The sequence below is a fragment of the Schistocerca nitens genome, chromosome 6, assembly GCF_023898315.1.
Source record: "Schistocerca nitens isolate TAMUIC-IGC-003100 chromosome 6, iqSchNite1.1, whole genome shotgun sequence".
Lineage (NCBI taxonomy): Eukaryota > Metazoa > Arthropoda > Insecta > Orthoptera > Acrididae > Schistocerca > Schistocerca nitens.
The window spans coordinates 4778214-4792274 of record NC_064619.1 but is presented as its reverse complement, the minus strand read 5'-3'; the positions used below and the strand labels follow the sequence as shown (position 1 = coordinate 4792274).

Genomic DNA, 14061 nt, shown 5'->3' with positions numbered 1-14061 from the left:
GAATACGTGTTCACAGCTGAATGTAGAATTACATTTTTTCGTAATGAAAGAGATGTTAAAGATGTTGGACAACCAAATTTTAACCTAAAAGAGGGTATTTCCCTTATATACAGTTTGTTGTCAATGAATAAAATAACATCTCCAGATGGTCTTTGATATGCAGCAGTTATATTGTTAAATCCTTTTGGAAGAAATGTTAACCAATCACTTATAAGTTGTGATTTAGTGCGAACATCTAAATTATCCAAATCCATTATCCAAACCCATTTCTCATAGTAAATATATAGGACCTGATCGACAATCAGAAAGTTGTTAATTTTATTATTCAGCTTACATAATTCTGGAGGATCTGAATCTTTTTCTTCATCATCAGTCTCCTCATCTTCCTCATCATCATCATCTCCTACAACTGGTTTCCCATATAAGCTTTGTACTACAAGAATATCATCTTTACTTAATTCAATATTGGAACTGTTATATAATGGATACATGATTGAGGTATTTTCTGCTGAATGAGGAATTCCTAATGTATGACCAATTTCATGAACTAAAACTGCATAAAAGTTTATCTTCTCTTTTGGAGTATTTGTATCAATCTCAAAGTACCAATCTTCATCTTGATCCATATGGATTTCTACAACATCATTATTAGAATTTGGGTAATTTGCATGAGCCAGTACACCTGATTTACCATCAAATCGTTTAGGACAATAATGTTGTCCACTTGATTCTTTCCTATGCAAACGTCTCTTATTTGAAATGATGATGTCATAATTTGAACTATCTTCTTCAAAAATTAGATCTGTATGCTCTTTCCAAGTATTAAAAGCAATTTCACTCAATTCTTTCATTCTTTTCGATGAACCTGCATAATACCATTTAATAGTTTTCTTATTCCATTTAGCAATATGTGAGGTAAAAGATACTGCATGATCTTCTACACCACATCGAGGTTTGTTTATCAGATCTAAAGTTTCTTGATCTATTTCACCAGTAGGTTTCAAATTAAACTTCTTTTGGAATAAAATTAAGGCATTTTTGATATCTGAAATTTCACCAATATTTGCTGACTCTGCTTCGAGATATCCAAATTCCTGTAAATACTTTACAATGTTTTCTTTTTTATTACTATCTTCTCCTGTAGCTATCTTCACTAACAACAAGGTTACAATTAATATTTTCATTTATATAGGTTAAAATTATTGAATGAATAAGAAAATAAAAAAATCTCTACTTCCACATTATTTATTGTCTTTAGTGTACTAATAGCCAATGTCTACACTTAAAATAAAAAAGAAAGATAAAAGAATTACAGGATAACATTACTCTTATTAACCCAACTATTGTGAGAATTATCGAAGCCTAACCACTTAACATATACCTTATCACCTTTCTTCTTCAATATTTTTTCAACAAGATATACATCTGGGTAATTTGTCTTCTGTAATTCATATTCATAGAAAGAACCTTTTATCTCCTCACCACTACTGTCTTTTAATTTATATGTAACTGGATTGGATAACACAACATCTGTTATTTCAAATATCTCTGTTGACCAGTTAGCAGTATATCCCTTTTCAAATATTCCTTTCAGTTTACTAATTCTCACTTTATCTCCAACATTATACTTATTTTTCTCAGTGACTGTAACAACACTCTGTGGTTTGTAATTCTTATCAACTTCTTTTGGTTTCATTTTTGTTGTTCTATGCTTTGTATTGTTGTAATCATTGACCAATTTGGAGACTAAATCGATCCACTTATAATTACCTTGAAGAGCAAATCTCTTCCACATTTTCTCTTTAAGTGTTCTGTTAAATCGTTCTACAACAGATGCTTTCATCTCTGTAAAAGTAGAATAATGATTGATATCATACCGCTTCATGAGTTTTTCAACATCTTTATTATAGAATTCTTTACCATTATCTGTTTGTAGATGTTTAGGATACCTTTCATTGAATATTCTTTGAAAAGCATCAGCTACATTTTTATCTCTCTTATCTGTAACTGGAATAGCCCATGCATACTTTGAGAAAACATCAATTACTGTTAATAAATATTTATAACCTCTATTTATTTTTGAAATTCCTTTCAGTTTTCCAGAATCCATTTCTACTAAATCTGCTTGCCATAAATCATCAATACCGAGTGAAATAACCTCTCTTCTGGGAAAATTTTTCCGCATTGGTTTATGCAATTCATTTATAATTTCTTCACGAATATTCACACTTCCAGAACCAACTTTATTTTGATCTAAACAAATTTTTTTAATGAATTTACTCTTTTTGCTTTGACATACTATGCAAATACCTTCAATTCTCTGTCTACCATTTTTAGTTGTCACTCTTTGAGGATGATGTGTCTCTGTATACTTCTTACACTTTAAACACCAAATGTGATCATTCATTTATATAGAAGAAAAAATACTAACCTCCCAAGCTATCTTCATGAATACAATGTTCTACTTTTCCAAATATGTATAACTTTACTCGAATAGGAACTATTGCATCTGTGATTTTTACACACATTACATCATCAGTACAAGTAGTAATAGATACATTATCTATGTCTTTAGAGTCAACTGATTTGCTTAAATGTCCTTCATGATAAAACTTAAAATCCAAATCTATTTTTATTAATTCACCAATACTGCTATAAGCTCTTACAATAATTTTCATAATTTTAATGTCATAATCAAACATATGGTTCAGTATATCATCTTTCTTTCTAAAAGTGAATTCAATAAACTGTTTGTCAATGATTTTATTATCTAATTTCTCAATCTGACTAATGTATGGTTGTAAATCTGTTTTTGTGAAGTAATCTGAGAAAGCTTCCTCAATTTCTTTCTTACTGTAATAGTTACTAAACTGTGTAAAAAGACTTGTATATTCAGCTTTACTAACAACATCCAATAATTTGTTTTCAAGATACTGTTTAGTAACTGCATCATATCCACTTATTGGATCAGCTATATTAACTATTCTTCTTCCCAGAAAATTGATATAACTCTTTGATTTCTTAAGAAGATCCGTAAAATACTTTTGAAACTTGAGAAAATTCTTTTCTACATCTTTCAGCTTGTCTAAATCGGGTAACACTATATCACTTGTCTCAGCTATCTTATTTCCAAAAATGTCCATTTAATATATTTAAAATTTCATCAAACGTATAACCATCAGAGAAGAGCATTAAAACTAGTAAACATAAGTGTCCACAGATATATTCATCAAATTTTTGAATCCTTTCTACATTATAGTACAACTCATCTGATCCTAAATAGTTAACCAATTCTGTTGGAATATTTCCTCCAAATGAATCAAACACATACTTCTTGTTACTGCTTTTATAATAACAAATCCAGTGTGTGCCAACATGATCTGATGTATCTAAATTTACGATACCACATTCAATTTTATTTGGCTTTAATGGAAGTTCATCAATCATGAAAACACCTCTAAAGTTCTTAATTTTCAGTTCTTTTACTAATTTTTCTATATCAAAATTACTTAAAGCGTGTTTATAGTTCTCAATTATTTTTTGAATTTTTTTTTTAATCCCAGTACCTTTCTTCTTCTCCATCTCCAAATTATGTCTCTTTTGTTCTACCAATTCAGCATCTTCTTTCTTTTTCTTCTGAACTGCACTTGTAATTGCTGCAGCACCTCCTGCTAATGATCCTAATGCACCTAATGCCGCAAATAATAGTGGGAGAAAACCTCCTTCATGTTCATTTAAACCAGAACCTTCTTTCTTTTGTTTCAAGTATTCAAAGATCTTTTTAATAACTGGAATACCTAATGTCAGAATAAGAGAGCCACCTTTTTTAATCTGATTGGACTTTTGTCTCTTCTGAACATCAGTTAAATAATTATCAAGGAAATCATATTTATTTAATTCATCCCTGGATAATTTTATCTTTACAGATTTTGGTTTAGTTTTACCACCTGGAGTAATATTATAGTCAATTGAAAATGTTTTCATTTATATAGGAAAAAAATTTATGTTATACTCCCCAGCCATTATCATCCATTTCAATACCCATTCCTAATTTTCTTTTTCCATGCATTATTCCTCTTACAGCAGTTGCTGCTATTTTCTCTTTCAAATCAGCATCTGGACTGTGCATTCTCTCTTTTGCTTTAAGTTGTAAAATTTTATCCGCTTCATGTCTATGTTCTAAATCTTTATGATCTCTGTATGCAATATCATGTTTCTTACAAGCCTCATCTAATGGATTGATTCCTTTATCACCACGTGCCAATCTTTCTTCTAACTTCGTAAAGGGACCACAATATGAATATCCTGGAATATGCATCTCAGGAAATGGTGCATTGTTTAAAACCCAGTTGACTAATCCTTTACCATATTTCTCTGATTTCCAGAATGTGTGTGGTAAATTATTCAAAAATCTGATTAAATATGGAATACCTTTAGGATTATTAATTATAAAATCATTAAATTTGTTTGTTAACATTTTTGTTATTGCCACCTTTTCATTGTGAAAGTTTTTATTTCCAGCTAATTCTTCCCCATGAATAACAGCTAATCGATCGATTAAATCTCTCACATCATTCATCCAAACATATTCAATGGGTTTCTCTGTATACTTTTTTATCAATCCTTCACCAGATCTTGTTGGGCTTGATTTGTTTCTCAGTTTCTGCCATATTGGTTTAATTAATTCATTATATTTACCACTTACACTGGATTTGGGTTTCTTAGAATCTGGATCATTGTTTTGAAATATTGCATTAGTTAATAGTAAAATATCTTCATATGTATCTAAATCTTCTTCATAATATCCATCACCATCAACACTATTTTGAGTTAAGAGTTTCATTAAATCATCTGTTGCTTTGTAAACTTTTCCTTTGATTAAAATGGTGTCATTATTAAATTTAACTTGTGAATCGCCTATATAATGTTTTCCATTTTCAAATCGTAGCCCAAATACTCTGTCATTAAGAGCTCCAAGGTATTTTGATACTGTTGGACCAATATAGGTAGTTGGAGGCAATAATTTCTCTCTACTCATCTTTTGTTTTTCTTTTTGTTCTACACTTTTCAGCATTTGTTCAAGTTGTTTCTGTTTTTGAGGTGATGGAGTAGAAACACTTGGAATATCATCATCTTTAGGGAATAAACTTTTCTCAAATGATGTTTCAGTTGGTGTTGAAGGAATTGGAAATATATCATCATAATTTTCTTGATGATGATGGTAAGGAACCATCTGTTTTTCAACTTCTCTGTTTTCTTCAATTGCTTTCAACACATTATCACCTAAGCCCTCAATTCCTTCCTTAACTTGTTGAATTGCATCAATAACAGGCTGATCTTCTTTTTTATATTTCTCATACTCTGTTCTCGGTTGTTTCTTCCATGTTCGAAAAGCTTCTTTCAACTCTTCTTTTTTCTTTCTATTTCTCTTTGCTTTCTTAACAATTTCAGGATCATAACCACTATGCTTACTAACCTCCGTAGAGTGATCGTATTTTGCGAACATTTATTAAGGAGAAAATATTGTCATTTCTGTCGATGTTTATTAATCATCTTAAACATACGTGTTTAATATTCACGTTGATGTTGATGTTCATGTTTGATGTTTATTAATCATCTTAAACATACGTGTTTAATATTCACGTCGATGTTGATGTTCATGTTTAATGTTTATGTTTACATAGCAAGAAATTTTTTATTCTATCTCTGTACTTTCCATCATTCGCTTTCCTTGTTAAATCTATTGTAATAAAACCAAAATCATCATTCCAGCATTTACTACACATTTCTTTAAACTCATCAAATTTCAGATCTCCACCTACAAACTCGTGATAAATGTGATTCAAATTTGTGTCATCCTGTCGAAATATATTCAAGAAGTTGAGATTATCTCTCACTAATTGTTTTGGAATCTTGGAATATGTCTGAGCTAAATAAAAACAATCTATTCCTTTATGCCTACCTCTAGTAAAGTATTCTCTAACAATGTCCTGATTTTCAAGAATGAAATCGTCAAACAAAACAACTGAATTATCTTCACATTCATCTAGACTTATTGAATCTTCATTGTTATCAATGAAAGTAACAATTTTGTCATCAATTTTTTCTTCAATTTTATTACACTTTTTTATAAACTCTTGGTATTTTGGCTGATCCAAACTTTTAGAATAAACATACAAATGATTTATTTTATCCCAATTTAACCACCCTGGAGCTAATATATAGTTATCGATCATTAGAGTTGTTTTTCCACATCCACTTGGACCAATAATTGCACATCTTATTGAGTTAGGTAATAATTCCCCATGCTTATTTTTCGTTTTCTTTTCTTTTAGGCGTATTTTCGGTTCCCAGTTAGTCATTTATTTAGATAAATTTTTCATCATTTAAATGAGTAGACTATTTCTATTGAATGGTAAGACCTCAGTATTGAGAAAACGATTAAATGTTCCATTAAGAGATGAGTTTAAACAAGTTGCATTAGTTGGCTTTTATTCAACATTTCTCACACCAAATGTTACAGCTAAAAATAATAAACTGTATTGTGATGGAGAGACTATTGTTATTCCAGAAGGGCAGTATAGTTTGAAAAATTTGGAAAGATTTTTTCACATGAACAAACCTAATATAAGTATTAAACCAGATGAAGTTTTAAATAGAGTTGTTATTGAAAGTGATGTTAAATTATATATGGATGTAAAGGATGGTATTGGAAGTCTGTTAGGCTTTAGTAATCAGACTATTAATGCAAATGAAAAGACTGTTGCTACTGATGTTCCCAAAATTATTCCATTTGAACTGATTAATGTAAGCTTTAATTTAGCAGATGGTATGTTTGTTAAAAATGGTGATCATTTTCACCGAGAAACGAATATTATTGCTTCATTTAAGCCGAATGTTGAATTTGGTGCTCCCATTATTTATGAACCGAGCCATCCATTATTTGTACCAATACATGATAAAGTTCAGGATATAGTAATAACTGTAACTGATGAGAATGAAGAAATAATCGATTTTAATGGAGCTGATGTGACAGTTATTTTAGAAATGAAATAAGAGTATTTTTAATCCTATATAAATGAACAGAATCGAGAGCTATCAATTTCAGTCGTTTCCAGTAAACGAGAAGAGTAAGTTTAATCTGAATGTTCCCAACAAAGATGTGGAGATTAATATCAATATCGGTGATGGTTGGTTACATCCTAATCGAGCTCAGCTGTATATGAGTTTTGATGTTATTCATGAAGATGGAACAGATTTTTCTGAATATGAGGGTAAAACAAACGCAAAATTAATTGACAATTTTGTTACAAAGCTTTTTGATTTGATAACAATAAAGAAGGGGAATAATATCCTTTCTAGAATTGAGAACCCTTTTATTTCCTCAACAGTTTTACTTCAGTTAACTTCATCTCTTTCTGATAAAATATCTATGGAAGGTATTATAATGAACAATGGGAAAATAATTAGGAAGAAGAATGAAGTTCTATATCCATTAGAACTGCTTGGTGGATTCTTTAAGGATTATAAAGAAATGATGTGGGAGGGTGATTTAACTATATCTTTTACATGGAGTTCATCTGTGGTTGATGCTCTTCTTAGATGGTCTAGTACAAATGCAGATGGAACTGAAGTAGCTGGAACACTTCCAAAAGAAGGTAAAATAGTTATAAACAGCATGGAAATTAGAGTTCCAATCGTAAAATATGAACCTGAATATGAACTTGAATTAGAACAAGAAAGACTTAAAAATCCTAAGATTCCAATATCTTTTTATGATTTACAGACTCAAGAGGTTGCTGGATTAAGTGGTAGCAAACATTTTGAATTAGATATCACAAATTATTATAATTCAATGGAATTTGATATGCCTTACTTCATATTTGTAGTATTTCAAACAGATAGAAAGAATAATCAGCTTAAAGATTCGTCACTGTTTGATCAAGTTAAACTGCAGAACATTTATCTGAAGAATGGAAGAAATGAAGTTTTTCCTCAGGAAATGTGGAATTTGAATCCACCAGATAACTTTATGAAAGCTTATGATGCATTTAGAGATTTTAAACGTGTTACACAGTTGAAGGGTGATATTGATGTTAATCCATATAATTTTATTACCAACTGTCCTATTTATGTTATAAATATGACCCGTAGAAAGAATGTATTAGCAACTCAAAAAACAACAATGAAGTTATGCGCTGTCTTTAATGATAAGATACCTGATAAAACATTAGCTTATATAGTTATGTTGTTGTTGTTGTGGTCTTCAGTCCTGAGACTGGTTTGATGCAGCTCTCCATGCTACTCTATCCTGTGCAAGCTTCTTCATCTCCCAGTACCTACTGCAACCTACATCCTTCTGAATCTGCTTAGTGTATTCATCTCTTGGTCTCCCTCTACGATTTTTACCCTCCACGCTGCCCTCCAATGCTAAATTTGTGATCCCTTGATGCCTCAAAACATGTCCTACCAACCGATCCCTTCTTCTAGTCAAGTTGTGCCACAAACTTCTCTTCTCCCCAATCCTATTCAATACCTCCTCATTAGTTACGTGATCTACCCATCTTATCTTCAGCATTCTTCTGTAGCACCACATTTCGAAAGCTTCTATTCTCTTCTTGTCCAAACTAGTTATCGTCCATGTCTCACTTCCATACATGGCTACACTCCATACAAATGCTTTCAGAAACGACTTCCTGACACCTAAATCTATACTCGATGTTAACAAATTTCTCTTCTTGAGAAACGCTTTCCTTGCCATTGCCAGTCTACATTTTATATCCTCTCTACTTCGACCATCATCGGTTATTTTACTCCCTAAATAGCAAAACTCCTTTACTACTTTAAGTGTCTCATTTCCTAATCTAATTCCCTCAGCATCACCCGACTTAATTCGACCACATTCCATTATCCTTGTTTTGCTTTTGTTGATGTTCATCTTATATCCTCCTTTCAAGACACTGTCCATTCCGTTCAACTGCTCTTCCAAGTCCTTTGCTGTCTCTGACAGAATTACAATGTCATCGGCGAACCTCAAAGTTTTTACTTCTTCTCCATGAATTTTAATACCTACTCCGAATTTTTCTTTTGTTTCCTTTACTGCTTGCTCAATATACAGATTGAATAACATCGGGGAGAGGCTACAACCCTGTGTCACTCCTTTCCCAACCACTGCTTCCCTTTCATGCCCCTCGACTCTTATAACTGCCATCTGGTTTCTGTACAAATTGTAAATAGCCTTTCGCTCCCTGTATTTTACCCCTGCCACCTTTAGAATTTGAAAGAGAGTATTCCAGTCAACATTGTCAAAAGCTTTCTCTAAGTCTACAAATGCTAGAAACGTAGGTTTGCCTTTTCTTAATCTTTCTTCCAAGATAAGTCGTAAGGTCAGTATTGCCTCACGTGTTCCAACATTTCTACGGAATCCAAACTGATCTTCCCCGAGGTCCGCTTCTACCAGTTTTTCCATTCGTCTGTAAAGAATTAGCGTTAGTATTTTGCAGCTGTGACTTATTAAACTGATAGTTCGGTAATTTTCACATCTGTCAACACCTGCTTTCTTTGGGATTGGAATTATTATATTCTTCTTGAAGTCTGAGGGTATTTCGCCTGTCTCATGCATCGTGCTCACCAGATGGTAGAGTTTTGTCATGACTGGCTCTCCCGAGGCTATCAGTAGTTCTAATGGAATGTTGTCTACTCCCGGGGCCTTGTTTCGACTCAGGTCTTTCAGTGCTCTGTCAAACTCTTCACGCAGTATCTTATCTCCCATTTCGTCTTCATCTACATCTTCTTCCATTTCCATAATATTGTCCTCAAGTACATCGCCCTTGTATAAACCCTCTATATACTCCTTCCACCTTTCTGCCTTCCCTTCTTTGCTTAGAACTGGGTTGCCATCTGAGCTCTTGATATTCATACAAGTGGTTCTCTTCTCTCCAAAGGTCTCTTTAATTTTCCTGTAGGCAGTATCTATCTTACCCCTAGTGAGACAAGCCTCTACATCCTTACATTTGTCCTCTAGCCATCCCTGCTTAGCCATTTTACACTTCCTGTCGATTTCATTTTTGAGACGTTTGTATTCCTTTTTGCCTGCTTCATTTACTGCATTTTTATATTTTCTCCTTTCATCAATTAAATTCAATATTTCTTCTGTTACCCAAGGATTTCTATTAGCCCTCGTCTTTTTACCTACTTGATCATCTGCTGTATGGGAAAAGAAATTTAACATATGACTCACAACACAGAATTCTTACCGAAAATTTTTAATTAAATAAATGAATAAAAAATTAGAGAAAGTCGTTGATGTATTCACAGCATGTTTATATTTCGTTGTGAAATATTTTAAGAAAGAAAAGTGTGATAAAAATGACAAATTTTGAAATCTCAAGTTTAAGATAATGTTTCTTTTATTTTTTCTTATTTTATTAGATAGCTCTTTTAATGCAGATTATGTTAGCACTTTGAATTTTTAAAATCGGTTGATATTTGTCAGAGAAATTAAAGATGCAATTTTTACCCCTTGCCCCTGCGAGTTATGCAACCCTTCTTACTTCCGTGTATTGCGGGTAGCGGTTTTTCAGGGGCAATAGTGCTGTCCAAAAATGCAATCAGAATTTGTTTACCTCTAAAAATAAAAAAGTTATAACAAAATTAAATTTTACATGCCTGACATGCCAACTGAAGTCGAGAGTTGTGTGGAATATCTTGACAGGTAGAAGTGTTTGTGGATCATGTTGAGTAGAATATCTTTACAGATAGAAATGCTCAGGCTCTAAGATCAAGTGTTTCCTGACTTACACAAGAGATGGCAGCACATACATACATATAGGGAAAATATAGGGGCACAACTCATACTTTTAATTTGATTATTTCTTTAATTCATACTAGGAAACTGATGTGTTATAAATACCATAAAAAGTCTATTACTTCTTAATTTTTGACTTAAATTAACCACATTTTAGGAACAACTTCGTCAGTCGAATACCAACTATATATACAATGTCCGGCTTCTTACTATCAACCAAACTCTGTATAGTGCGCTGACCGAAGGGAGTGGCCATTACTGGAGGTCATTAAAGCGTTATGTGCAGAGAGAGCTAGCCATTTGGCTAAAACCTTTTCACCCTCGCCTTTGTATGACTCATCATCACCCCGGGTGGGTTTGAAACCTGTCCTAAAGAGGGGTGATGTGTTTCAGCCCGAATTAATGCAGTGCTCTGTTAACTCAGAGATGGTCTCCGTGCAGAGCTGACGTACAGAGGGACAGAGACCTGAAACAGGGTATTTGGTGAGGATGTTTTGCTCCTTCATATCATTTTGACATAAGGAGGGTTGATCCAATGAGTGACTCAATGGTGTTCTTTTACTTATATATTTACTTATGCAGGCTCGTGCAGGCTGATGCAGGCTCGTGCAGGGTGATTTTTCAAATTTTGATTAAATGGATGACTTTTTAAGGTTTTTGATGTTATTTTTAATTAATTTTCTTGTTTTCTTTTATTTTGCGATTTTTCGTGCAGGCTTGGCTGGACCAGAAATAGGGATTTTTTGGAAGTATAAAAAAAATCGATTTATTTCTGATTTTTGTGTGTGAATTAGGAGAAATGTTTGATTTATTGTGATTTTTTGATTATATGAAAAATGGTCCAGGTCTCCCAATTCCTATCTACTAACAACAGTAGAAATGAGATCCAGGCTTCGTTTATAACCTTCATAGTGTGAGCTTACCGCTGGCCGCTGTGGCCGAGCGGTTCTAGGCGCTTCAGTCCGGAATCGCGCTGCTGCTACGGTCACAGGTTCGAATCCTGCCCCGGGCATGGATGTGTGTAATGTCGTTAGGTTAGTTAGGTTTAAGTAGTTCTAAGCCTGCGGGACTGATGACCTCAGGTGTTAAGTCCCATAGTGCTTAGAGCCATTTGAACCATTTGTAAGCTTGCTATTCTTGTTTGTCCAGTCACGTTAGCCGCATATCTTTTCGATGTGTGTGTTAGTGCTGATAAGGAGCAACATGGCCTGATGGTGGTTTTTTTGTCCCGCAGGAGAAGTACGACAACAACTGGTGGATCGGCCGGCTGGTGAAGGAGGGCAGCGACGTGGGCTTCATCCCGTCTCCCGCCAAGCTAGAGAACCTGCGGCTGCAGCAGAGCCAGGCGCGTAACTCCAAGCTGTACTCGTCCAAGACGTCGTCGTCCAGTAACCTAGGTGCGCTAGTCAACGATGTGCTCGCCTCCTCTAAGAGTGCCAACTCGCGCGGATCCACCCCTCCCACCCCTGGTACGTGGCTGCGTGGCGCCCGCCGACACTCGCACACACTACTACACTACACTGCGCTCACTCACCGCTTCTTATTCGTTCTTCTTGAGTTCTAATCCGACGCCGCCGCCTCGCACAGCGCCGCTCCCGCGCAGGGCTACCGTCTAATCGTGTTACCTGCACCGTGGGGTGCATATCGATTACGATTGTGTTTCCATTTCGATTGTGGGGATTTGTTGCAACTGAGGATCGATTTCGAATGTGCGTCGACTTGGGGTGCAGGTCGATTTCGACTGTTTGTCGTCTTACATCGTGGGTTGATTTTCACTGCGGATCGCAACAGTTACGACTGGGCATCCACTGGGGATCAATATCGATAGTAGGGCTGAGGATCGAGATCGTAGTTACCGAAATTGATAACTGGGGGGAATCGAATTTAAGAGAGAATAATCTCAGCTCCAAAGACACCTTGTAAACCTAAAACATTAACATCGTTATTTACGCTATTATTATCTGTTACGAAAACAAATCACCGCATCACTACCAAATTGTCTTCTCCACATTTTCCTCTAGTATATGTGGGCTGGCAGAAACGACTGTTACTGTTTCCGATTGGTCTACAGTAATGTAGATCCGATAGCCGAATATGGTTCTTTCCTTTCCTTTTCTTCTTCTTCGCCGCTGATTTCTCGTTTGTATTTAGTTAACCTGACCTGAGCAAAGCAGATACGCCGATAAACGTGCGCTATTTAAAGTACATAACATTGCAAACTATACATCACAATTCCAAACTTATTTAATTTTTTTCTATGGAAAAAAAAATTATGGGATGGCACGTCACTATCAAGCACGTAGTCCCACATGATTTCACTTAAACATCGAAATGATGAAGTACCATAACAGTATTAACAAGACATTAAGTCGATGTGAAACGCCAGTGAATCTGTTTTGAGGGCAAGAATACAGTATTCCCTGATGAGAGACAATAAATTCCGGTCAAAATAAAAGCGCAGAGGAATACCAACAACACTATTAGTAGTGAGTGCCACCGACCTACTGTCTACATAAACTGGCCCGGGCTAGTCAGACATACGCACGGTGCATGAAGTATCATTGACTGATACCAGCATCACCTAGCGAGGAACGACTGCTACTCAGACACACGCACAGCGCACGTAACATGAGTGAGCGCGCTGTCCCTGTGTAGAATGGGGAAGGCGCGCGATCTTTCTGGGTTTCAGGGAGGGGAGACTGTGATGCTCCAGAGGCTCGGAACGAGCATTTCGAAAACTGCACGACTAGTCGGCTGTTCGAAGACTGCTGTGGCGAGAGTCTTCAATACGTGGGGTTGCTTGGCCACTGCTCATTACAGACATCGGATATCGTAGGCTGCGCTGACTGGTAACACAGGACAGGCGGCGAACTGTGGCGCAACTAACACCAGACTTTAACAGTGGATAGTGTACAAATGTGTCTGAACACCGAAAACTCCTAATGATAGGTCCCTCAGCCAATGTTAACACCACGGTCCTGGCACCTACGAGTGAAATGGGCACGTGACTATCGATCTGATGAAATCACGATACCTTCTTCGTCGTGCCCATGGGAAGGCGCGACTCCGCCGTCTTCCAGGGGAACAGCTCCTCGACAACTGTACTGCGGGACGAAGACAAGCTGGGGACGGCTCTGTTGTGCTCCGGGGAACATTCAGGTGGGCACCCGTGGGCCAAGTGGGGCTCGTGCAAGGCACCTTGACGCCCAAGTAGTACCGTACACTGGTTGCAGACCCCTTCGTGACGGTCACGT

General features: G+C 35.4%; 1 protein-coding gene across 12 annotated transcripts in view; it reads left to right on the top strand.

The window, feature by feature from the left end:
- LOC126262889 (voltage-dependent L-type calcium channel subunit beta-1) overlaps positions 1–14061 on the top strand; it is a 766368-nt gene that overhangs the window by 574366 nt on the left and 177941 nt on the right. For 11 of the 12 annotated variants that reach the window (XR_007546777.1, XR_007546778.1, XR_007546774.1 and 8 more), the window contains exon 4: positions 12042–12276. Coding sequence is in view for 6 of the 12 variants with exons in the window: in XM_049959773.1 (XP_049815730.1) it covers positions 12042–12276 (235 nt within the window). In the remaining 6 variants the exon portion in view is untranslated. The remainder of the gene's footprint in view (positions 1–12041; positions 12277–14061) is intronic. The other variant, XM_049959778.1, reaches the window with a different exon arrangement.